General features: G+C 46.5%; 1 protein-coding gene across 1 annotated transcript; it reads right to left on the bottom strand.

Moving 5' to 3' along the window:
* Positions 1–1,024: 1,024 nt before the first annotated feature.
* Positions 1,025–20,595, bottom strand: TRIM16 (tripartite motif containing 16). The gene is made up of 6 exons (XM_005857331.2): positions 19,996–20,595; positions 13,784–13,879; positions 10,439–10,672; positions 7,993–8,158; positions 7,431–7,526; positions 1,025–3,805 (listed from the first exon to the last, which is right to left on the bottom strand). The coding sequence occupies exons 1-6, from the start codon at positions 20,479–20,481 to the stop codon at positions 3,222–3,224; spliced, it is 1,662 nt and encodes a 553-aa protein (XP_005857393.1). The 5' UTR covers positions 20,482–20,595; the 3' UTR covers positions 1,025–3,221.
* Positions 20,596–26,930: the final 6,335 nt, after the last annotated feature.

The following is a 26,930-nucleotide window of genomic DNA, read 5'->3' as shown; positions in this document are numbered from 1 at the left end:
GAGGAAGGGAGAGGGATAGAGAGTTAGAAACATCGATGAGAGAGAAACATTGACCAGCTGCCTTCTGCACACCCCCTACTGGGGATGTGCCCGCAACCAAAGTACATGCCCTTGACTGGAATCGAACCTGGGACCCTTTAGTCCGCAGGCCAACACTCTCTCCACTGAGCCAAACCGGTTAGGGCCAGAGAACATTTTGATAGTTGCCAGATGGGTGGGAGTTTTGGAGATGGGTGAATAAAGTGAAGGGATTAAGAAGTACAAATTGATAGTTACAGAATAGTCATGGGATGTAAAGTACAGCATAGGGAATATAGCCAATAATAAATATTGTAATAATTATGTATTATGTCAGATGGGAAATACATTTATTGGGATGATCACTTTGTAAGTTATGTAGTGTCTAATCACTGGGTTGTGCACCTGAAACTAATATAATATTGTATGGCAACTGTACTTAAAAATAAAAAAATAATTAAAAAAAAAAAAGAGTTGACATAGAATACATTTATGCAGTGGCTAAAATCGCATTCCGACTTTCCAGTTACAAGTGATCTGGTGATGGAACCAAATAATCTGGCACCAAAAGGAGCTCTGGATGAGTTCAGTTTTTGTTTGTTTTTCTTTCCAGAATGAGTCTACATAATGAGAGGAAATAAAGGTGGGTAAATACAGAAGAATAACACACACAGTTGGGGAAATGACAGAGAATATAAAATAGGCCTTTATTTTCTTTCAAAAAATTATTTGTGTGTTTTAGGCAATTTTCAGTTTGGGAGCCAAGAAAAATAATAAAAAAAGCCTTATCAGTTGAGGCAATGACAGAAAGAAAGCAAATATCCCCAACTCTCAATTTTGCTTTGATCTTTTATATCAAGAAGAAAAGTCCTGGAACTGAGAACAGATGAAAAGAGCTGAGAGGGAACAAAGTTCACAACAGGTAAGGAGACACCCAAAGGGTTCCTTTCATCTGAGCCAAGTATTCTGGTCTAAACAGATTATAACTCATGACAGACACATCTTGTCAATGTGACTAAACACTAGGCTTTATTCTTTGAAAAATTAAGGAGAATTGGGAACAGGAAAATTGTTTTGATTTTTAAAAAGAAAAATAAGTTAGATTCTGGAAACAACAGACTAGTAAATGATGTTAGCCCACAGCAGAATTCTTAAATGGTTTATTAAATATTTTCTGAGCATTTAGAGAAGTGACAAGCACCACCAGCCCACAGGGGCTCAATAAAATCAAAGCAGGCCAAGCGGATCTCATTTTCTCTTTTGAAAGCATAGCAAGACAGGAACAGCAAGGACTGCAGACATAGAGATGCAGCAAGGAGTGCTTAGCTTGATCTCTGCCACTGAAAAGGGGTCTTCTTTGGGTCCAGCGGATAAAGGGGCAGAAGTTCTACCGATGCATAACTTACCGAGTAATTAAACCCAAAGAGTGTTGACTGCGTGCTGCAGGATTCTGTATTTGGCCCTACCCTAAACAATGTAGGTATCAACAAGATCAAGACTTAAGATGAAAAGTACAGCAACAATTGTATAGGTGACTTTAGGCTAGGAAGGAGAGCTAATATATTGGAAATAGAGTCATTAATCAAAACCACCTCAGCAAGCAGCAACAACGTAATGAAATTTAAAATTCAAGTAAAAAAATAATTCAATAGAATTCAAATTTTAAGAATTCAGTAAAGATGCCAAATCCTACACCATATATATTCTCAGATACAAATAATACAGGGTCTCTGGAAACAAGTCAAGTGATGCTGTAATAATGTACTCTTCAGATAGGAACATCAGACTGCTCAAAGGCAAGACAACTAGAACAAGAGATGCTCTTAGTGCTCTTATCATTTAGGAAATTACAAGGGTTTCAGGAGCTCTGTGCCAGGAACAGGGGCGGTGGGGTGGGGGGTGGCAGAGACCAAGCACGTATTTCTTATTATAAATCACAATATTACATTTTTGTTTTCTTTTCTCACCTACCTCTTTCCCAGGGGATCAGCAGCTGGGTGAACAGGTTTGCTCTGACACAGAACCAGAAGTTACATTTTCTACAGGGACTTTCAGTTATATTCTCAGAAACTCATTTAAAAATAGTTTGTCATTTGCCTAAATAAAAAAATGTGAATGTTCGCCATAAATCTTATGGATTTCCACCTCTGTGGAAAGGAGGGTGAAACGGCTAGGGGAGTGAAAGACCTGGAAACCATGAAGAAAAATGGGAAATAAAATGTAAAAACAAGAAAAGTGAGGAATACAGTGTGAAGAATTTCCTGGGAGGATGTGTTGTGAGAGCCACCCTTAAATATGTGAAGAACTATCCTTTGAAAGAGAAATCACAAGTCCACATACTCCAGGTGACTTCAGAAGAGAGGAATGAGACCCTTGACCAGAAGTCATGGGGTCTTAGACTTGGCTACACTAACACACTTCTTATCATCCTTGCTGTCCCAAAAACTCACGAGTGAGCCGTCTGCTACAGCACAGCTAGAGTCTCATCAGAGATGGGGGCTGTAAAGAGATTTGCAAACTCTGAGAGGAGGGTTTAGGATGCTCTGTTGCCATGTAAACAGGTCATCATGTAGTTTATTCCCTTATACACAACACCCATGATCTAGTGAGGAAGGCAGCATGGTATAGTGGTTAAAAGTTTAATGTCATCCCTTCAAGTCTGAACCCCAGCTCTGTCACCTACTCACCATGTGACCGAAGTGACCTTGAGCAAGTTAACTATCCCCCCTGGACCATAGTTTTCCCATCTTCAAATTGGGGCTGATATGAGCATCCACCCATGGAATTGTATGAGGGTCCCTGGGTTCATGCACAGGAAGCACTCAAAACAGTGTCTGGGACCTAGGAAATGCGTGATAAAGTTAGCAATTTATTGCGATTACTCTGTGATTTTTTTTTTTTTATCTCCCTGAAGATTCCTGGTTACCAGTTCTAGGTACAATGTGCCGTTCACCTGAGCAGACAGGAGGATGTCACTCAAAGATGAGAGACTCGAGTATCATTCAAAAGGGACTTTCACCTGAACATGACTACAAACTCGAAGAACAGCACAGCACAGAGCAGAAGGGAGAAGCCAGTGACTCTTGTCCTCATTCACAGACCCACATGTTTCTCAAGCCAGCGACCCCTGGCAGAGATTTCTGCCCCGGGAGGGCAAGCTGCTGCCCTGCGGTTAGCAAACGTCTGGAATGTGGATCCAGGGTCTAAGGAGCAGCCTCCACTGAGGTTGGTGCTGGCTTCTCAGGCTCCTCTCCCAGATCCACAATGCGGATGGTGTCTTCCTTCTTGGAAAGCCAGAAGGCTGGGTAGACTGGCTCCGAAAACTTGCAGTCAAACCTGTGAACCAGAGTCATGGCATCGGGCTCCACGCCGTAGAAGGAGAGCATCCCTCCCGGGAAGTTGATGTAGATGCCCAGCCTCCGGAAAGGGCCGGCTTTGAGCGGGGTCTCCGTGTCGCTGTGCCAGGCAGAGAACTCCTTCCCATTCCAGTGCAGGCTCCAGGAGAAGTTGTTTCCTGAAATACAGCTGTTGCGCTCCTCCCCTTTCCGGTCGATGCCTTTGCAGGTCAGGCCGACGTAGGTGCCTGTCCCAGAGATTTCTATCTCGAAGTAGTACCTGTGCAGGTACAGGCTCTGCTGGGACAGCACCTGCCGCCAGTGCAGGAACCTGCTGGGGAGGTCCGGGTAGGGATGCTCCCAGGGTGTAGTATTGGTGACTTTCCGGTTGTCCTCCTGCAGCCGGAGATACCTGTGTGCCGTGTCAGGGTCAAACGCGATATCACAGGCATCTGAGGAGATACGGAAGTCAGGGAGAGTAGGTCAGAAAGTCAACAGAACACCTCAAACCTGACCATCCTCCGTAGTATAAGAATACACCCATCTCTTTGTTCTGCTTACCCAAGCTGCTCTGAACCCTGGAAGAAAGTTGCTGCCCTGTGGTTAGCAAACCAGAAAATGGAATACAATGTGATATTGTGATTTATAATAAGAAGTACATGCTTGGTCCCTGCCCCCACCCCTTGCCAGCACAGAGCTCCTGAAACCCTTGTAGTTTCCTGGGTGATAGGACTGACTTTTGTTCTAATGAGGTGACTGGGGTGGGCCTCTGGATGGCTCCTGGATGGGGCAGAGACCAAGCCATGATTAAAAGGTTGGAATTTTCAGTGCCACCCCCACTTCTCCAAAGAAGAGAGAGGGGCAGGAAATGGAGCGACTTGATCGTGCCTACATGAGGAAGCTCCATTTAAAAATCCCATTAATAGGCGAAGAGCTTCCATGTGGGTAAACATATCCACCCTGGGAGGTGACACACCCCAACTCCACGGGACAGAAGCTCCTGAGCTCCGGACAAGCCCAGACCTCACCATCTGTAGCTCTTCACCTGGCTGTACATCTGTGTCCACTATCATGTCCTGTAATAAACTGAGATCTGTGAGCTGCTATAGCAAATTAATCCAACCAAGGAGAGGTCATGGGAACCTACAATTTGTAGCCAAACTGTATGGAAGTTGTGGGTAACCTATTACTTGTGAACAGCATCTGAAGTTGGGTAGGAGCAATTTCCTGGGACTGAGCCCTTAGCCGGTGAGATCTGACACCATCTCCAGGTAGACAGTGTCAGAATTGAGTTAAATCATAGGCCATCCAGCTGGTGTCTCAGAGAACTGCTTGTTTGAGAAACCGACGCACACACATGTTGGAAGTGGTCCCAGGTCCTTTTCAATAAGTCACGCCACTTCCTGTCTTTCTGAAGCTCGAATTGCTTGGCATTTCCTGTATTATGTGCTGAATTGAATCAAGAAATAAAACCCATAGATTCACTTATTCATTCTTTCAACAAATACGTGCTGAAAACCAGGCACAATTCTACCCAGTGTTGGCACATTTTATCCATTATTTGTGTGTGTGTGTGGGGGGGGGGGTTGATATCTGACCAATATTTAGCCTGGTGAACTCTCAAACAATCCCCACACATCTCTTCCCAGTCCCAGAAAATGATAGCACCTCCATGAACCCAGTTGCTCAAATCTCGCTAAAGTTATTTGCAACATTTCTTTTGCTCTCATCCTCACCCCCACCTTGGCCGTCCTCACACACACAGGCATCAGCAAATCCTTTGGATGCCACCCACTTCTCTCCAGGGCACTGCTTCACCCACTCCCTCCCACGGATCTCTCCCAGACTAGGACTACAGGCTCCTTGCTGGTCATGTTGCTTTCACGTGCCCCCATCTCATACCTTCCCCAGGATGGAGCCACAGTGTTTGTTTCAGGATGTAGGTCAAGGTGAATCATGTCCCCCAGCTTACAGCCCTTGGGTGGTGCCCCTTGCTCTTAGGATAAAGCAGTGACTCCTCACCCTGACCTACCTGGCCCTGCATGAAGGGTCCTTGACTATGTCTCTAGCCTTGTCAACTGCCCTCTCCACTGATCTCAGACCCACCTAATACTGAACCTCCTTAAGGACTTTAACACAAGCCATTCCTTCCATGATTTCATTTCTGCCCCAGCCGGGTCTGGGGATTCCTACTGATCCTTTCAGGTTGCGGCTGAGATTCCTGTCCTTAACGAGGCTCCCTGTGACTCCTTGATCCGAATCACTCCCATCACTGAGCACTTTGGCTTTTTTAAACTTGATGGTACTCATCACAATGTGTAATAATTTTTTTGTTTCATGCTCGTTCTCCTTCTTATCTGTAAGAGGTGCATTTTATGTGGGACTCTCTCCTGGGTTTCTAGCTCAGAGAAGATGCACAGTATGTACTTGCCAAATGAATGCACATATTAAAGGCTATTTTAAAATCCATTAACTTAAAAAGTTCTCAGTTTAACCCGGAGCTTTCCCAATTCCTTTGGTAAGAGGAATTCTTAGTAGTCAATGAGACTACATCCTGGAATAAAGGACACAGCAGTGCAGGAAATTAAAGGCAAAAATGAGTGTAAACTGAGGACCATCAAAGGCATATAGTCTGCAGCTGTTACTAAAAGTGGCCCCAACAGTATCCGTAGTATCGCTCTTACCCACCACCAACTCCTTGGGCAATCCGTGGCATCCAGATATTGAACAAAGATGTTCCTCTCATTTAAGGGGATGAAGGACTCCCTGGAGGGTAGGTGATTCTATGTTTTGGGACAAGAAAGCCAGAATGGGTCTGGAATAGCCCTAAAAGCAATGATACTTCTAAGGATATCAAAGGCAGAATGCCAATGTTTAAAAGAGAAAGAGGCCAGAGTACAAGTGGCTCCAACTGGTCAAGGTGGCAATTTGAACCCCAGAACTTTGAAAAGTGAAACATCTGAGTCTACAAAGGTTAAAGGTTCATAACAACACTCACATAGAAATAGTTAATATTGGGTGTACAAAAATATATTTGTCATGCAAAAGAAAATAGATTATAATAGGATATGTGTCATTTTTGTTTTAATGTTAAGAATGAAGGGTATTTGGCTTCTGTATTAATCATATCTGTTTGTAAAATACAGATGTTCTTCTGCCAGGAGAAGGCAAGAATAAACCACAGAAACGGTGTGGAAACCAAGAGATCCTGGGAAAAGTCAGAGCTGTGGCAGGAGTAGGAGGCAGGCATCAGAACCTGAAGCTGCATGTGATAACTGGAGAAAAAGGGGCCCAGGAGTTGGTCAGCCAGGGGTCATCCCCAAAAATAATAAGAAGCAGAGTTCAATGGCGTATTCTAAAAAGATGAATTAGCCATGTCACCAAAATGAGCCTTCACATGCAGATGCAGTCCTTCCTCTACTAGGAGATGAAACCTCATGGGCTTGTTAACCATCATGAAGTGTCGATTGGCAGCGCAGTGTTGTAATAATGCTAACAGAGCAGGTCAATACCACATCGTGACAGGACAATGTGTCATGCAATCCTGGCCAAGCCAGACTTCATGGGGAACTATTTGGTATCTACAAGGCTGTACAAAAGTGCCAAGGTCGTGAAAGACAAAGAAGGACTGAGGGACCAGACCCAGGTTGGGGGAGTCTAAGGAGGCATGGAAACACCTGTGATCCTGGATTGGACTTTAGGTTAAAAAAAAGGACATTGGTTAGAACACTTGGTGAGACGGGAATACATTTGTAGAACAGTTAGTATCACTGTATCCACAATGTTTATTCCCAGGTTTTGATCAATGAACTGAAGTTATGCAAAGTGTTAACATTTGGAAAAGCTGGATAAAAAGTACAAGGGAATTCTTTGTCCCCTTTTTGCAATTTTTTTTAAGTTTGAAATTGTTTCGAAGTGAAAAGTTAAAAACAATTGTAATTACATTTTTCAAAATGTACCATTTAGGGATAGACAAAAGATTGCAAGAAGCTGAAACCTCTGTGAGAGAAGGCATTCCTGCTTCAGTAGAGCATGGCACTGACATCAATAACCAGGAAGAGAGCTGCTCACACTTACATTGGAGGAACTGTTGCCTGGTGCTGGGCTCAGGTTTTGAGGTCCGATACTTGCGCTCGACCACAGCTGACACTTGCGTTCTGATGTCATATTCCTCTAGAAAGTCAGAGAGTTGTGAATGCACACCTGTCCGGGTGTTCAGGAGAACTCAGAAGCAGGTCTTCCCAGCCACCCTTCCCCAGGTTTCCTGGAGGGAGATGGGGCTGGAGCCTCATCACGTCTCAGAGAACCATGGTCACTGGACCACATTTCTCTCATGGATCAAGCAAAATAGCCTGAAAAAGATGTCAGACTGGCCTGTATTTCACTTAAAAGAATAGGTGTTAGCAATCTGAGAGACATAGAAATGTCAGCCAATGGCATGATGTGACTAGCCCACCTTATCTGGGTCTCAATTGTAAAATGAAATCAAGCCCTGTCCATTAGGAACACAGTCTGGCCAAAGGATGGCTTTGAAAATGAGACGTGCCCCTGATTTCGCCTCCTCCCCTGGCGCTCTCTCTCACCTTCCCCATCAACCACTCTGAGAGACACACACCACAGCCCACAGGAAGTTTCTCACCGTCCTTCGAGAACTCCTGGAGCTTTTCCTTATAGTTGTGCAGCAACTGGACTAGGTGCACAGTGGAGTCCGTGATGACCTTGCGGATGCCCGAGAGCTTGTCCTTGAGTCCTATGTAAACGCTAGGGAAGGCACTGTCCTCGGTGTTCTTAAACTTGCAGTACTCCTGCAGGGAGGGAAGCACGGCGTTGCCCTGGTTTCTGTGTTTCCTTAACTGGCTGCTCTCCTCATTCTGTCCCCCTTTGCTGCTGTAAAATGGGTCAATGGCAATGTGCACTTCACAAAGGAAGTATGTCAGACGTGCAGCTCAGGAGCTAGCAACATAGAAACCATTTATTTTTTAAGCTGGGAAAGTGGGTTTTTAAAAATCAAGAGATACTAGATGCCCACGAGCAGCTCCAATACACAGCCCAGACTGGAGCCAAGAAGACATTTAATGCCAACAGTCAAAGGAGGTGATATTCCTGCTATGCTCACACCCTCAGGACTTTTAAAAATAATTTGGACATAAGCCACAGGTGGGAATGGAGGAACCGGTATGGCGCTCAGAGGTGCAGGGATAAGGCCTCAGACAGGAATGCTGGCTGCTCTCCCTGCCCGAGTTCACGATTCCCGCTCATTCTTGTACTGTGATTTGGAGTTTGAAAAGTGCTTCCACAGAGATAATCACATTAAGTCAGTGATGCTTCAAAACAACGTGATGATCAGGAAATGTTGCTTTCAGACGTAACACATTATCCAAACTCAAACATAATTGAAGCATTGAAGAGCAGACTGGGTACAGTGTAAAACTTAGCGATGGAAGCAGTTGTACCAAAATGGTAAGATAGATCAGTGAGAAAGAAGAAACACTCCAAACCAGAGAGCTGATAGAGAGAAAGGTAGATGAACATCGAAACATTGAATGTAGATTTTGAACCACACATAATAAAAGTAGCCAGTGGGGAAAAAAATAGGTTATCCAGTAGCTGTTGTCATGTCAGCTGGCTAGCAATTTGGGGAAAAGGAAATTATTTTTACCCAAAGTAAGTAAGTTAACTTATCTAAGATATTTTGTGCATATTGAAGTTTTTATGTTAAAGCTATAAAAGGAAAATGAAAAGAAATTGTGTATATTCTCTTTGGAGAAACTCATGACATGAAGGTCAATTTTGATTCATAGTCTCTTCATGTTTTGATATTGGAAAGCAAGGAACTAACAAAAAGACATTCCATCCATACTTTTGTCTTTGCTTCTCTTTCTCTCACTCATTACAAGGTTAACTATGGTTATCTGGGTGGTGGGAGTATGGGTGATTATTTTCCTTCATATTTTTCTGGTTTTCACACAGTAAACATTTATATTTGTTGTAACTAGAAGGGAACTTTTAAAAAAATGCAACAGAGAAAAATTATCTATATTTAGGGATATTGGATCTGAAGGAACTAATTATGTATTCTGCCCTGATCCTTTGATAAATGAGGAATTTGGGAAGTTAAGTGACTTGCTAAAAACTACACAGCTACTTAGACCCAAGATGATGGAATTTATGCGCAACCAAGTGTTCCTCCTCTGCAATAGCACAGGGGCTCGGTCTAGCTCTAATGGCCTGTGCCCTGCATACTGTGCACTGCAATGAAAGTCTCTCCTCGCGGGGCCTTCCTCAATCCCCGCACATGTAACAGGCCTCCAGCCTCACCCTGCCAGGCCGGCCTCACCACATCACAGTGGTTCGAAAGCACACTCCTCCCCCACCTGAAGTCCTCCACCGCTTCTGTGACTCCTTGATGAATAGCAAAGTTCTCTCACAGCCAGACACCTGCCAGGCCTGGCCAGCCTCCTCTCCCATCTCTGGGAAAGCACCTAATCCCCCAAATCAGCATGCTTACTCAAACCTTCCTGCCTACATACATGCTTTCTCAAACCTCCCTGCCTGCATACATGCTTTCTCAAACCTCCCTGCCTACATACATGCTTTCTCAAACCTCCCTGCCTGCATACATGCTTTCTCAAACCTCCCTGCCTGCATACATGCTTTCTCAAACCTCCCTGCCTGCATACATGCTTTCTCAAACCTCCCTGCCTGCATACATGCTTTCTCAAACCTCCCTGCCTGCATACATGCTTTCTCAAACCTCCCTGCCTGCATACATGCTTTCTCAAACCTCTCTGCCTGCATACATGCTTTCTCAAACCTCCCTGCCTGCATACATGCTTTCTCAAACCTCCCTGCCTGCATACATGCTTTCTCAAACCTCTGAATCGTTCTTCTGAGCAGTACTCATCTGCCCTGACTGGTTTCAGCTTCTGGTTCTGCGAAGTCTCCCCTGCCCTGCCTGTTCTCCTGTGCTCTGCTGAATCAAGACCTGCCTCTCTGCCCCCCTTGCTCCCACTCTTCATCCCCTCATCTGCCAGCTCACTCCCTGGTGGTCCTGTGCGGACACCTCTGCCCCCACCCAGCAGTACCTCCAGGAACAGCACGGTGTTGCTGATGGCAGCGATCCTCCCCAGCTCCTGCCTGCTCTTCTCCATCTCCGCGCTGCTGTGCTCCAGGTGCGTCTTGATGCCATTGGCCTGGCTCAGAGCGGCTTGTTCCTTCTCCTCCAGGAAGAGCATCACATCAGCCTGGGCCTTCCTCACGGCAGCAAGGAGCTCCCCAAACTGCTCCTCAGCCACCATCTTCACCTCTGACACTGACACCTGGCCGGGCGGGGCGGGGGGCACAGCGAAGAACGGTTAGCAAGGCGTCCACCATTATCGAAGCTAAATACACAGAAATGTAAACCTGATAAACAGATTAAGGAACAGTTTTCTATTGTAAAAGGAAGCTTTATTCTCATATGAACCCTGGGTTCTGTAAAGAGATACTCCCCAGCATGTAAAAGGACTGTGTACCCATCATTCATTTAGGCTCTCATCCACTGGATGAGAGAGTGAATTTTATGTGTGCCAGACACCTTCTGGCTCTGACAGTCGGGCTGCTATTCAAAGTTCTGAAATCAATTCTCTACCAGGGCAACTCAAGAGTTCAGTGTACTTTATAGTTGTATTTATTGTAGTTAAATTATTATTTTGGCATCTTTGTACAAATCTGTAGCATGAATTAGCTTTCTTAGCATTTTGTTATATCTGTTTAAACAGCCCACTGAGGCCATCAGTGCCAAAAGCATAAGTAAGTTTATGGCATCCTGCCAGGCATAAATGCTTAGGGTGTGTTTGGTGCAGAGTGAGTGCCATATTCAAATAACAGATAAACAAACTCAGAGTGATAGCTGTCACATGGCACTGTGCATGTGGGACATCCATCCATCCATCTTTCACAGGTGAACATCTTATAAATGCCTTCCTTCAGTCAGTCTCACATTTACAATATTCATCCAAGTTGTGGATGGTTTCTGCTTCTCTTTGGTATTCCTTAAGTACTGGTGCCTTCAGCTCTTCTAGTAAAAAGTTCTTTTTTACTATAGTTAAGATTTCTTAAAATATAGTAAAAATATTGCATTCTCATGAGTAATGAGCCCTACACTCCTAGCCCTAGAACTAGATGCTAGGTGGTCTGGATGCTGGATGCCAAGTAACCTAGAAGATGGGTCCCAGGAGATCTGGCCACATCCAGTGGTCTGTATAATGAATGTCACTTGGATATCAGGTGGCCTGGGTATGTGAGCCCTTCAGGAGGGAATTGGGGTTCCTGGAGGTCTGGTGTATGCAGATGGGGATCCAGGCATTGACACAGGACTGGAAAGTTCAGAAAGTTTAAGTTCCCAGGATAGTTAGGACAAGATTAGAGTCTTGACTCATGCCTCAGCCTCCATAATGTTAATAATGTTATCAGCTTTGTGAAAGTGACTTCATTTTATATATTTCCTATTTTCACTCTTTCCTCAGAGGCAAGAAGCATTTATTTGGAATTAAAAAGAATTGCAGCTCAGAGAACACCAATTCTGGCAGAAACCCAAACAGTGTCCCAATTACAGGATGAGGGGAAGGGGTTATTATGAGGAAAAGAAGGGAATAACTACATGAACAGGAAAAAAAGAAATTTCTGTTGGTGCTAACAAGCTGGGTCACTCTTGAGCTGTACACGGCTGGTTTCTGATTCTTCTTCAGGAAGAGAGTTTATAATTTTCAGTCCTTCTGGCCAGATGTTTGCTTTCCTGTTGCCTTAGCAAGACAAGGTTGGTTTGGCCTGGGATGTTGTGGGAAAGGAGAGGAATCCACTTACTCCCTATAATGATGACATGTAGGTTCCTCATAGAAGCATGATTTCATGAAGCTCAGAGGCATAAGACTAAACACAAACTTCAGGGTCCAAATCCCCCTCCCTAGAGGGGTCCTCCTGAGGAGGAGCTGTAGACAGGAGGCCTCAAATGATGCTGGTGGATTCACCCTTCCACTATTATGTGTAGCCTCTCACTCCTAAACGTTCCCTTGGAGAAGTACTTCTTCCTTGCATGTAAATGGAATGTGTGAAGGATTTAATTTACTGCCCAAATGATGACAAATAAAGATGATGGAAAGGAGGGGCCACAAACATATCAAAGTGCCAAAGGTGATAGAGTAAAGAGGATGGTGCACATGTCTGCCAATGTACTGAGTCATTCTTAGGTCAAGGGAGCAACAGTCCCAGGTTCACCTGTTCCATCAGTCTGGAGGCCCCAGGCAAGTCTTATCATATCTCTGTCTTCATGTCCCTTGTACATGGTGACCTGGTGATAACTACCTCTCCCAGTTACCATGCAATTAGGAAGAGAGCTGGGTAGGGATCTAAGTGACTGAAGATGAAAGAACATTTCAGAAAAAGGCAAGGTGCTCTGTGTGATTGTCCAGATTATGCCAAGCCTGGAAATCAACAATCTATGAAGGTTTATAAGGCTTCAAATGGGCAATTGTTTTTCTTGTTTTCATATGATTATGTGGGTAAAAAAAGAGGTGTTTACCCTTCAGGAGCTAGTTAGTTGTAAACACTAAGGAGGAGAAAATTAAGTTGAAATGAATACATGCATTACATATGGGTAGGTAGATGGAGGGAGGGATGCATGGATGAGTTAATGGATGGGTGAGTGGATGAGTGGATGGATGGATGGATAGATGGGTGAGTGGATGAGTGGATGGATGGATGGATGGAATAGAATCGTTCTTGTTATACAAAGATGCTGCTGCTGATTCACTGCCACAGGGTAGGTGTATTGAGTTCTCTTCTGAGTAGTGGTTATTGGTTTGCCACTAATGAGAAACATTTGTGCGACTATTTGGGTCTACATACAGTTTATATGCAAAGTGGTCATAAAACCAGAGAGACTAACACTAAGTAGCCTGCACACCATTGACCTTAACAACTACCATCCACTAATCCAGCAGTTTTCAACTCTCTTTTCTGTCTGCCAAGACATGGGACTAGTGACACACATGCAGGTGGAGAAGCAAAGATTATGTGTGATTCCTGGAGCTCTATCGAAACACCCCTTGCAATCCCCCGCACCCTTTTCTCCTGCTCAAGAAAAAATATACAAATGTAAAAATAATGCTGTTATTACAGGACTAGTCTTGCTTTTACTCTATATTATGAAAAAGTAACTCACTTGCCAATTTTGAGCCTGAAACTAATTTCATAGAAAATCCCAACAGCAAGGTTAGCCACCCAGTGGTGTAGCTGACTGCATCTGTTCCTATCATTCTCATTTGCTGAGAGACCCTAAAGAGTCCCGGGGCCTGCAGCCCCATGTTCTACAACCCTGATGGGCCTAGCTGAGCCTGCAGCTGCATCCAGATGTGTACTGAAGCCTGACAGGTGACTCAGTCCAGCCTTACCAAAACGGATTTATGATTGGCTTGGAGCCTGGCAATGGCATTTTCATTCAACTTGAGTTTCCGCTCCAGGTCTAGCTGGGTGTTCCGAAGCTCAGCCTAAGAAAAGAAAAGGACAGCATTAAGTAGGAACGAGTCCAATGCACACAGAAGGTCCCAGGAGCAATAGCCCTCTCCACCTACTTTCATGGAAAGGAGAGTTTGACCTCGGAAGCTGCTCTCAAAGTCAGCCCAAAGCACCCTAAATGGAGGTGCCCAGGGTCATCTGTGTGCCAGCACCTCCTGGGGCTGAACGCAGCACGAATTGGCTATAATATGGGGAGCACATACATGGTGCAGGCTTGTCATTATTTTCAGCAGTTATGTGGATTACCTCATATCAACCTGACCACACCCATATTAGGTTAAGGTCATTATCTCCATTTTAAAGATGATAACATCAAGCTACCTATGAAAGGTGAACTATGGAGTTGAGTCCAGGCCATCTGACCTAGGCCAGAATAACCTAACAAGAAGCATGGGCTTGGAGCTGATGGAGGGGACCCCAGGCTTTCTACTCGGCAGCTGAGACTTTGAAAAAAATCTACTTAACACCTCGGGACCTCCATTTCTTCACCTGTGAAGTCCTAATTTGCAGGGTTCCTGTGAGAGTCAAATGAGGTAGCCTGTGTTAATAAGAACTCTGCACAGTAGCTGGAGCATTGTAAATGCTGCATCAATGCCAGGGATGCCGTCACCTTCGTCAGTATCCTTAGTATTGTTGCTGCCACAGCTGCTTTCCACCTCGCATTCTTGTTCACTCCTGGAGGCAGGTCTAGTGAACCAGCGAGGCAAGTGCCCACCTGGGAACCTCGGTTTGACCCCACTGCCCAGCTTCATCTCCTGGGACACCCTAAGCACTATCTGCCACAAAATGTGCCAAGGGATGAAACATAAGCCTTTGAAAACTTTCAAGGCCCTCTCACTTTCCTGCTTCCACAAGGGCATGAGACAGCAAAAAAGAAAAAGAATAGCTTTAGCTATAATTGCTTTTAATAGGTTGTCTGCTTTCAAAGCTGTGAGTCATTGTGCCCTAATAGGACTCAGAGGCTACAAATGAAGTGCCTCTCCTTTCTCCCACTGAAACCTGGGGGACACCAGGCCTCCCAGTGAGGGAGCCTTGGCAGGCAGGTGCTGCTTGCTCAGCTCTGGGGCGCTGACTTGGAGCCGAGGGAGCCCCAGTGACCTCCCTCCCACTCCTGAGACCTGATGCCCAGGAGTGAGGATGGGGGAGGGGATCTGGTCTATTTGGGGGCACTTGTGGAATCTTGATCTGTCTAAAACAGTGGTCACCAACCTTTCAGACCTCATAGACCACCAGTGGTCCGTGGACCACCGGTTGGCGATTGCTGGTCTAAAAGGTTTACACAGCGACCTTTTCCAGAGGAGGGGAAGGAACATGAGCCGCTGTTTAAAAGTGGACACAGATACAACAGAGCAGCCTGGCAATGTGAGAATGTGGTGAAGCAGTGAGCCCTGGTGTGAGCCAGAGCCACAGGGAGACCCCAGAGAGTCTCCAGGGAGGCACTTCTCTCACTTCTGCAAACCACCATAAAAGGAGAAAAAGGTTCCTACGAACCTAATGGTGACCTCTCTGAGTGAGTCACCCCAAGAGAAGTCACTCCTGTTTACCACAAAAGGTGGGGTCACTTTGAGAAACCAGTATCTCCAGTTGTTCCTCCTCCTGGAAAATGATGGGGTGGCTCAGACTCTGGCTTCAGGGTTTCCTATGATGCCAGCCATACACATCTCAGGCCAGGGCGCCCGAGCAGGACAGCAGTGTCAATGGTGGAGACAGCCCAGTGTTGAAGGGCACAGAGTCCTGCCTGCTTCAGCGGGGCAATGACAAATGTGCAAAAGGCACCGTATCTGGGGTCTGTCTGGGGACCTGGTTGCTGCCTGTACAACCTGCTTCAGCGGGGCAATGACAAATGTGCAAAAGGCACTGAATCTGGGCTCTGGAGACCTGGTTGCTGCCTGTACTATCTTCATCAAGTCATTTCGTATCCCCTCTGGTGCAGGGCCACAGGACTATGTCACAGAATTGTCCTCGTTTCTATCTACAGGGTGAAGGTGGCCACCCAGAGCTCCGTGGCCAGGAACCAGATTAGAGATGCAAATAGGAAGAGCAGAGAATACAAGAAAAGAGCAGAACATTCCGGATGGTGGTCGTTCCTTGGTACTTCCCACCACAGGATGCTGGTCCTTCGGGAGTGTTTGCATTTGGTTCCCACCTGACTTCACTCCTCAGTCATCGGTCAGAACCGGCCACATGCCAGCCCAGTGAACTAAGACATCCTCCCTGCTCTTGAAAGACATACCGTGCAGCCTGGTGGAATGTTTAAGAAAAACAAGTGACATAAGACTGAGTCCAAGGCACTCCTCAAAGTGTCTAGGAGAAATTCTTTTCCTGAGAGGCCTTCGCTCACTGCCTCCCGGATGCCAGCAAACAGGCTGTGAGCGACGCTGGTCCACTGCTTCCCAGAGATGCACTGATATCGGGGCTCTCAGAAACTGGGCTCCCATTCCACACGGAGGCTGTGTCTGCGGGCAGCACACAGTCCTGAGCTCCCGGAACCAGTGCTGAGGTTGAGTGCGATGGCCCGTCATTAATGGAATTCGAGATCTGAGTCAGGGCCCAGATCAGTCTTCCCTCCCTCAAGAACCCTGCCTGCCTGACCTCAGCGCCACGACCACGCCCTCTTCGATCGCGTGGCAGCTGTGTTGCCCAGCCCTTTGGCATTCCAGGGAGCCACAGAATGTGCCTTGGCTTCCTGTTCCTAAGGACAGACAGGGTAAATAGCATGGTCAGCCATGAGGACACTGCCCAGAGGAAGCACTCCATAATAAGTGATAAACTTGAGGAAAAACAGGAAAGAACCTTGTGCATTTCCTGGGGCAGAACAAACAGGACAGCAGTCAGAGAGAGTGCACACTTTCCCATGCATGCACCTAGCACAGCTCGCTGCACAGCTCCCCTGAGATGGGGAGGCGGGAGAGGAAGTAAGACCAGAGGCTCTTAGAAGTGAAGGGGCCTTGGGAAGCTGGTTTGGAGCAAAAGGAAGTGCTGAGGTCCCCATTAGGAAGAGTCTAGCAGAATAGAACAAATAATCAAAGAACACCCAGAACTCCCCAAACTTGGCATTTGTCCCCTGGGATAGCTAAAGGCCGTGGGAGCTTCCGAAAGGGTTCCTTGGTTAACTGAGATGTAAGTTGCTCTGCGCTGATGACAGATTTCGGCTACTTTGTGTCCTCATGGAACAAATAATCAAAGAACACCCAGAACTCCCCAAACTCGGCATTTGTTCCCTGGGATAGCTAAAGGCTGTGGGAGCTTCCGAAAGGGCTCCCTTGGTTAACTGAGATGTAAGTTGCTCTGCACTGATGCCAGATTTCAGCTACTTTGTGTCCTCATAGCTGACCATGCTATTTACAGTTTTCTATGCACAACATGCTTGCTTGAGTAATTAGCCCTTAACACGATCCAAAGTGACCTTCAGCAAGTGATGCCAGCAGGTTTGGGCCAGCTGAAGGGAATTTAATATTTCTAATAAAACTTTCAAAATAATCCTGCTGGCAGTTGCAGCCTCTTTGAGGCACTGGGTCTTCTGGGCTAGTACCTTGGGCCCCTGGCAGGAAACCTTTTGGCTCCTAAGATTTGGCAAAGCCATCTAGAGCATGGCTGCCACTTACAGAGTAAACTGACTATTTGAGCTGAAAACAAGGACCCAGGGTGGGCAGGACAAGAACTCTGTTAGGCAGACCAGAAAGCTGAGCCTGTGAATTAGGGCCATCGCCAAAAATCTGGGGTCTGGGGCTGTCGCACTGTGTTGAACACCATGATTGCTTTTAAGCACTAAAACCTTCCCTAGAACCCCTACCCAGCTGTCTTTACTTTATCCTACCAGTTCCCTTGCAGCAGTTCTCAACCTGTGGGTAATGAACAATGAAAATACATCTGCATATCAGATATTTACATTACGATTCATAACAGTAGCAAAATTATAGTTATGAAGTAGCAACGAAAATAATTTTATGGTTGGAGGTCACCACAACATGAGGAACTGTATTAAAGGGTCGCGGCATTAGGAAGGTTGAGAACCACTCTTAGGGCGTCTGAATTTGGGGATCCACACATGCTCTACACAACTTTTTGCTCAGAATTGCAGTTACCCTAAGTCTCTGTAATGCATCAGTGTACACTACGTTTAAAATGCATATTGTGTCTATGCTGCTACAGGCATAGAACATTCCTTAAAAAAAACAGAAGGGCCCTGACCAGTGAGCTAAGTGGTTAGCATATTTGGCCCACACACTGAAGGTCCAGACAAGGGCACACACCTGGGTTGTAGGTTTGCTCCAAGTCCCCCATTGGGGTGTGTGAGGGAGTCAGCCAGTAGCAATCAATGGATGTGTCTCACATGGATGTTTGAGTTCTCTCTCTCTCTCTCTCTCTCTCTCCCTCTCTCCATTTCCCTCCTTCACTTCCGCTTTCTCTGAAAAGCAATGGAAAAAAATATCCTCAGGTGAGGATTAAAAAAATTTTTCAATTAAATTTAAAAAAGAAAACAGAAGGAAGTGTAGATGGTGGCGTTTGCCTCCAGGGAGGGAGATGGAGATGCACGATGGGGGTGGAACCGTCTTCTTGTATAATCTATTGCAGTATTTGGTGGAGACTGATTTTCAACATGTACATACACCACTTTGCCAGTAAAGTGTAATTAAATCCAGACATATACCCAAAGGAAAAAGCAGTGCACTTTGTCTTACTATTTCTATTATATGTGTGGTAGGTTGTTAGTACAAAATAAAGTCAGGTTATCATATTGTGATCTTGGGGTCCTTCCCTCGGGCTCCTCCAGTGGGGTGGCTCCCAGGAGCTTTCACTCCTCTCTCCATGACTTAGTCATCTGTGCGAGTTTAGACTAATGTGGAGACAAAAGATCGCCACCTCATAGAGTTATTTGAGGACTGGGTGGGAAAATCCACGGAGAGCAGTTAGCACGTAGCAGTGCTCAGTAGAGACTAATTTCCTCAGTTATATGAGCTTTTCCCTTTGACCTGACTATCTGTTCATGCAGAGCCTGTTCACGGTTATGAAAGTAGGGAGTTTCCCTGACACTGGAAACTCTAGAAACCACTGTCGAGTGGCTCCCAGAGTTGGAAACAGAGACTCACTGGCATCTGGGCTACAGCGCTTTTCAAAACAATTCCCACTAACACTAATGGGATCTATGCCTAAGAAAGGGCAGGGGGAGGGGCCTGACAAGTAAACTACCCTTCCCAGAAGCCTCCTGACTGACAAGACAGGCCTGCCCTATGAGCAGTGAGCAGCTCAGAAACCACCAGCAGTTCGGATACAAGGAAATGTGGGACAAAAGCAACTGCACTTCCTCACTGGGAAGTGCAAGGCTGAGAAACAAAGTACACAAAGTTGCTAAATCCATTCCCAAGAACGCTAGGCTCTCAGCTTTAGGGCTAGTTGTTCTAGAAACAGTTTCCCTATCTGATGTGAATAAAATTATAGGTTATGAGTATGATGTTTCTATCTCTCCTGATTCCTCTATCTGATAAGGAACTTGTATTTTCCCAGAGTCAAGCATCCTTGACATTGTGCCTGGAGGTAAGTTTCCAACTCTATGTTATCTTAGCCCTTTTCAAGCTCTTGAATTTCACCCTGGGTACCTCTAGGGGGGCACTTTCTACTGGTCTGTTTGGGGGAGAGGGAAGAAGAGAAATTAGGGGAAAGGTTTGATGCTTTTTTCTTGAATTTATGCCAAGCTTTACATTTCATTGACTGCCACAGAGACCTAGGCAAAAGGGACCATCTCTGCCCCAAGCCCCACAGCTTCTGCACCCCACATCCAAACATGTAACAATGACGGCAGCGGCGTGAAAAACAGCAGGAAACAAGCCAGCATGAGGAGAGAGACACAGGCAGAGCCAGAACAGAGGCAGCAGGACTTCCATGGGGGCAGAGTGACCTACTTCAGTTTCCAAAGCCAAATGAAATAGATACTGCCACTGGGTGCTGCCGGCTACTGGGGTAATGTCCTTCTCAGGTGAACCCAGAGCTCAGAAGTGAAGTGAGCACCCTGGGAGCTGCAGTGTGGCTCAGCCCCTCCCGGGCACAGCACCCCCCTACCTCCCTCTCCCAAGTGGACCCCGGCACTTGCCTCCTTGTCCCTGCGGGCAACATTCAGGGAGACTGAGGCATGGCCCTTGTGCTGGTCCTGGCCACACTCCTGGCAGATGCACTGGCGATCCGGGCGGCAGAAGGCGACCAGCGGGCTGTGGTGGGCAGGGCAGGTGGGCAGGTCCCGGTCCTTCACAGGCTCCGTCAGCTGGTGGCTGTGCAGCTTGCTGTTCTCCTGGTGCGGCCTCAGGTGCTCCTCACAGTAGTTCAGCATGCAGGTCAGGCAGGACTTCACCGCCTTCACCCTCTGGGCCCCCAGACAGAAGTCACATGGGATCTCCTCCTCACCACCGCCACCATCCTGGGAGCCAGCGCCCGGCCCCTCCACCTCTCCCTGGGGGCTCTCCACGGAGCCCTTGTCCTCTTCTGCTGGGCTGGCTGACCCGGAGTCTGGGCTGAGAGTGACCAGGGAGTGAGCTGCGATCCCGGGCAGCGGCCCTGGGGCCATCAGGTCCAACTCGGCCATCTGGGAAGCACTGTGGCAGAGCTTTCCTGCTTCTGCTCCTGGGCCCAGGATCCTTGAAGCCAAAGTCAGACAAGAGAGCCACGCCCAGGTGATTGCAGCTGCTGCAAGATCTTAACTGTTTCCTCCCTCCCAGAGGAAGCTGGTTAGTCATTACTCCGCTCAGTGCTTGGACAGCGGCCAGCTGGGGTGGCGCCACAGCAGCTAGATTACTCATACTCAGGACAGCCGCTCAGGATGCCTTCCCACAGGCACAGGCCCCTCCTCGGGCCTGGTCCAAAATTTCAATTCTTATGTGAATCATTTGTTCCCATAGGCTAAGCCGAAGAGCATGTGTGTCTGTGGCTGCTCCGGAAAGGACTAGATATTCCTGAGCTCTGTTGTAAGAAGCCTGTGTTGCTTGACATGGTTTTGCAGGATACATTTTTTTGTTTTTTATTTTTTAAAGAAATCCAACATGCAAGGACTTCAGCCTTAAGGCAGCGCATTCACCCGTTCTCCTCTCATAGGCAACTAGGAACAAGATACATGCTTCTGCATCTGACATCTGACTTTTTCCACATCATCTTGCACATTTCAGTTCAGGTGGGTATTTAGTGTGGATCAGGAGGGTCAGGGAGGAACTCCATTCAGACAAACCTCCCATCCTGCCCTATGGTCCTGGAGAGGGGTGTGTGCCAAGAAATAGCCCTTTTGCCCACTTAAGAAGGTGTTTGCTCCCAGATACACTGTATAAGTTTGCTCGGGCTACCATAACAAAATACACGGATTGGCTGGTTTTGTTAATCTGAAAATAAAAGACCAAACTGAGAAGCAACCGGTGTTGATCTGAGATAAAAAAGGATAGCTATTTGGAAAACACTGATTCAGGCAGAAACCTGTGGGGGAGGAAGAAATTTTCCTCTACCCTTCTAAATTCTTCCAGCTGGTCTAATATTCAAATAAACATGTGACAGATTAACAGGAGAAAATAACCAAATTTAATTCCATACACATGTATGGGAACACTGCATACCTGGGAGAACCAGACACCCCACATACATGAAAGTTTCAGAGACAGAAAAGGAAAATTATATATTTGGGATTCGGAGCTCAGGATGAGGTAAGGCGCCTTGGGGCTGTCATTCACTGGAGAACAATAAGAAGAGCATATATATATATTTGGGATTCGGAGCTCAGGATGAGGTAAGGCACCTTGGGGCTTCAGAGAGGAGGAAGGTCATTCACTGGAGAACAATAAGAAGAGCATATGTTCAGTAATTAGAGGCTTGCCCCGCCCTACTATCTAGATAGGTCATGAATATTTACTTCTGATGGTAACTTATTCTGGGCAAGGACCCAAATGTAAATTATGTAAGGGAGAGGTAAACATTTTTCATGAAACTGCAGGATCTTGATTACCTTCAGCTCAAAATAATTTACATGCCAAAGTGGCACATGTTGAGGAGGCCTGTACTGAACCTCTTCAAACCCAAATAGTCTTTTGATTCGGGAGTGCAGGCAAGGGATCTTTATGAGGAAAAGGAAGGGGGATAATTACATGAATAAAGGAAAAATTTCTGAAGGTGCTATTAAGCTGTTATTCTTTAGCTGTACATGGTGATGGTAAATCTAAAGAATGCCTTTAATTTGCAGTCCAGTACTCAGGAAGCCTGCTTCCCTAGTAACTTGCAAACAGTTGTTTGAAACACAATGTTGATCTGGCCCAGTCCAAAGATTACTTTTCCAAGTTCAAACATTCCAAAGGTTGGAGGAGTAAGATATGCAAGGCTTCCCTAGCTCTATTTTTAAATGGCTTCAACTATATCAATATTTCACAGTTTGAACAACAGGAATTTATTTTCTCACAATTGTGGAGGCTGGGAGTCCAGGATGAAGGTGTTGTCAGGGTTGGTTTTTCCTGAGTCTTCTCTCCTTGGCTTGGAGAGGCCTCTCCTTCCCGCATCCTCACAGGGTCTTCCCTCTGTACATGCCTGGGTCCATTCTCCTCTCCTTATAAGGGGACCAGTTTTATTGGATGAGGGCCCACCTGAATGACCTCATTTTACTTTAATGATCTCTTTAAAGACCCTGTCTCCAAATACAGTCACATTCAGAGCTACTAGGGGTTAGGACTTTAACTTATGAATTGGGGTGGGGGACAGAAATGATTCAGCTCATAACACAATGCTAGGGGATGAGACAGGAAATATCTAGCCCCTTAAAACAAAGGCATCACCACTGGATACAGCATACTTAGTATTTGCCAGATGAGCACCCAAGAACCCAGGGTACCTTCCGCCAACTCTGTATTCTGAAAAGACTCTGCAGCTTCCCCCAGATTTCTTCAGATAAACTTGTATGGATTTAGAAAACAAATGGAATAAAGACAGACTGAGGAAGGAGGCCCTGGTCCAACCTACCCCTGAGATCAGGGCTCTCCACCCATGGGGTCAATTCTGCAGGATCTGGATTAAACAGATAAACCAAGGGATGTTTCTTACCAGTGACCAGGACATTTCACAAATGCAAGAAACCCAGCATCTGCTTATAGCTGGAGGGCATAGACGATTATAACAATCTATCTCAGATGTGGCCCAACAATAAATATAAAATTTCCCAAGTACCCTGTCCGAACTGCCCTCCTCCACTGCTGAAGATCCCCCCAGAGAGATTTCCTTATGTTTCATTTCATGGTTCTTAAATCTCCAACCTGGAGGGAAAGGAGCTGGCTTCTACTGGTAGGCCTTGGGCTTTCTCAGTTATTAACAGAACAGGGTTGCTTCTTTGTCAGAGTGACTTGGTGCTGGGAACGGAACAGGGCCTTTGCTCTTTCTAGGGAGGCAGAGGGAAGGTGGGTGCCTGTCTGACCTGCTCCACAGTTTCAAGTGCCAATCAGAGGGCATGGGTCCAGCCTGGGTCTCCTGTGGCCTCTCACTCATCTCCCCTCTCATTCCTGCCCTTCCCCCTTCCATGACTTGCTTTCCTGCCACACCTTCTTTACTACTAACCCTGTAGGGCAGCTCGTGCTGCTCAACCCTTCTTCAGTACCCCATCGGGCCCTTGAGCTACTGACATTCCACAGCCAAGTGGAAAACAGGAAATCTGAATTTTCAGTCCCAGGCTGGTTTGAGAAAATCATTTGTCCTCTCTTAACCTCAGTTTCTTTGTCCATAAAATGAGCAAGTCAGGGTTGGTAAGAAGTTCCTGGGTTGGCTCTCTGGGAAACTGTTGTGTCTAAGTTCATATCTGAGCTGAGTGGGAGAGGCACCACCATCACATACCCTGCTTCCAGGAACTGCAGCACACCTCGTCGTGCCTCAAACCCTCTCCACACCTCAGCAGCAGGAGGCTGGGGCTGACGCCCTGCGTGTCTCCCAAACTCAAGTTCCCTGTTGAAACAGTCACTCTGCAACCACCGCCACCACCCCTTTCCTCCCTGTGCACCCTAGGACGTCCGATAGTCTGTCTCCTCTAGATAGTTCCCCCTGCTTCCCTGCCTTACCAGGAATGTGGCTTTCCCCCAACACTGTGCTTCTCCTGCTGCCTCTCAACCAGCTCTCTTCCTTCTCTGCCATGTGTGTATCTCAGAGCCAAGGTGGAGTGGAAGGCTCCTCACCTCCTCTAAAATACCCAGACTGCCAAGCACCACCACCCCCCTCCCCATCTTGTCAGATCTGCTCCCCTGATGCTCATCCCAGTCATCAATGCCACCTCCTCCTCTCCTCCGGGCTATCTTCTGCCAGCCTCCCAACCATGCCCCTTGCTCCAGGATCATAGCCTCCCCTTCTCCACCCCAGCTCTCAGAACCTCCACCTCTGAATTTCCCTTCACCACCTCATAGCTGAGGCCCTTCTCCTCAGCCTCCCACCCTGGGGTCACACCTGATGTTTTTTTGTTTTTGTTTTTTTAATGTGGTAAAATAAACAGATAAAACTTACCATTAACCATTTGTAAGTGGCATGGAGCACATTCACAACCACCATCACCACCCACCTCCAGAACTCTTTCATCTTGCGAAACTGATCATCTGTCCCCATTAAATAACTTCCCATTCCCTCCCCAGCCCCTGGCAAGCCACCATTCTACCTACTGTCTCTGTGAATTTGACTTTGCTAAGTACCTCATGTAAGTGGAATCATTCAGCAGTTGTCCTTTGTCTAGTTTATTTCTCTCAGCATAATGTCCTCAAGTTCCATGAATGTATCAGAATTTCCTTCCTCACACATGGATTTTAAGTTCACCAGAACTCTGTCTCCAAAACCATGAATTGATAATCCTACTCTCTGACTACACCTATGGATCACTTGCTTAAATGCCCTTTGGAAAAAAGGGTCTCGGGTTCAACGGGCCTCTAATGCACTGTTCTCCACCATTTCCTCTTTGTCACCTTTCCCTCCTGTCTTCATTTTCTTCTTTGTCCCTTTTGGACTCCATGGTCCACCACAAATATCCTCCTCTTGCAGCTGGCCTCAGCCCCCTTGCCCTTTCTAACCTCTATCATGTTCTGTTGACAACCCCAAAACCCTAAGTGATTCCCACCATTCACTTTCCCTGAACCTGCATCTAAAAGCAAGAATTACTGAAGCAAAATCACAAAGAGGAGTGCCACTGTAAGTTCAGGATCAGTACCCTTCAGCGGGACCCTGGCACTGCACTGTCATTATGCTGTGTTCCTCTCTTCCCTCCCCAAGGACTAGGTTCCTCAGTCCTCAACACTCTTACATCTCCCATTTCCACAACCTTGACTCATGCTTTACTATGAAGGAGAGCCATGAATTCAGAACTCCCTGATGTTCCCATGGCCAGTCTACAAAGGCGCCAGCATCTGTAGCCTCCCCTCCCCCTTTCCTCTGCTGCAATGGAAGCGGCATCCCTAGATCTGTGAAAGTCTAGTCCAGCCATGGGCAAACTATGGCCTGCGGGCCGGATTTGGCCCTTTTGAAATGAATAAAACTAAAAAAAAAAAAAAAGACCGTACCCTTTTATGTAATGATGTTTACTTTGAATTTATATTAGTTCACACAAACACTCCATCCATGCTTTTGTTCCGGCCCTCCGGTCCAGTTTAAGAACCCATTGTGGCCCTCGAGTCAAAAAGTTTGCCCACCCCTGGCTAGTCCCTCCTCCTACACCTTATCAGGGACTCTGCTCCTTCAGCGATAAGTCTTCCTACACATTTACTCTGCCCCGGTCCACTAGAGAGCTCCCATGAACATGCAAATACACTCTAGTATTTTCCATTTTTAACAAAATTTTTTCCTAACCCCACATGCTGGTCCAACTCAGATCTACAAGTCTCAGTGTAATGAATTGATGTCAGTAAAAAATTTTTTAACAAGGATGGGGTCAAGGATAGATAACCAGGCATAACTCCAAGTTTCCCACTCCCAGACATCTGCGTATCAAGGTCCTGATTAGACCCTTGTAACTGTAAATCAAGGATGTTTGTGGTTTCTGTGAATAAAAGCTCGCCGAGCACAAAGCAGAGGGGATTTACCCAGGAAGGTGCTAGCAGGGCACCCTCCCACTGTCCCAGTGGGTTTTTGAACCTGGGGTTGCTATTAGCAAATTGGTCCTCAGCCTTGCTTTTTTCGTAGAATGCTCTGGTCATTAATTATTGTTAGTGAAACAAGAGAATTAACTGATGGAGAGGAGAACAGAGATTACCCACTCAAAGGATCACTGCTCCTAGTCTGTCCAAGAGATCCCGGCAGGTCTTGGGATCTGGTTAGAGAGCATGTTAGAAGGATGCCCAGGTTCTGTGAGACACAGCTGGGAGGTCAGAGCCCCTTTCTGGACATTTCTTAGAAAGGCAGCCGCTGGGGATAGCGAGATACAGCAAAGCAGCAGCACCGCCTGAATCATGGTGGGTCAGCAGCAAAAGCCCTGCTGGAAAGAAGCGATGGTCAGGTTGGGAAGTAAAGGCTTAAGATGAAGAGACACCAAGACTGGTCAGAGCTAGGAAGTCTTAGCCCTTGGAAACTTGTTATCCTAAACATAGCGTCACCCCTGCCCTCCAGGCTTTGAATGATCCTCACCTGCTCACGAAAGAAATAAGCCAGAGGAACAAGAGATCATCCAAGCACGTCCTTTGCCTCGGTGCTTCCCTAAATGGAATGCGTTTTCTACATCTCACTTTCTCTTTCACCCCAGCCAAAAATGATGACTCCTCTGAAAACACTGAGGACGTAACATTAACAAATATTTATCCTCCGCTTCAGGCTCAGGCTCGGTCCTCCTCACCTTTGCCCCATGCTGACCAACAGGCCTTCCCCTTGGTGGTTACTGCTTTTCCTGACCCAGGTCTCTGCAGACCCAAACCTGGATCAGGAAAAATTCCTCTGTATCTTCTGGGGAAGCAAGGAGGTGAAAGGCAGCTTTGCCAATGATTTCTGGAGAGGAGATGCCAAAACAGTTGTTTGTCAATGGATTTATCAGGTACAGGAAGGGGAAAATAGAACCTACTAGCA

The sequence above is a fragment of the Myotis brandtii genome, unplaced genomic scaffold (assembly GCF_000412655.1).
Source record: "Myotis brandtii unplaced genomic scaffold, ASM41265v1 scaffold1103, whole genome shotgun sequence".
In the NCBI taxonomy this organism is placed as follows: domain Eukaryota; kingdom Metazoa; phylum Chordata; class Mammalia; order Chiroptera; family Vespertilionidae; genus Myotis; species Myotis brandtii.
Note: the sequence above shows the minus strand (reverse complement) of the source record. Positions and strands in the feature narration are given on the sequence as shown.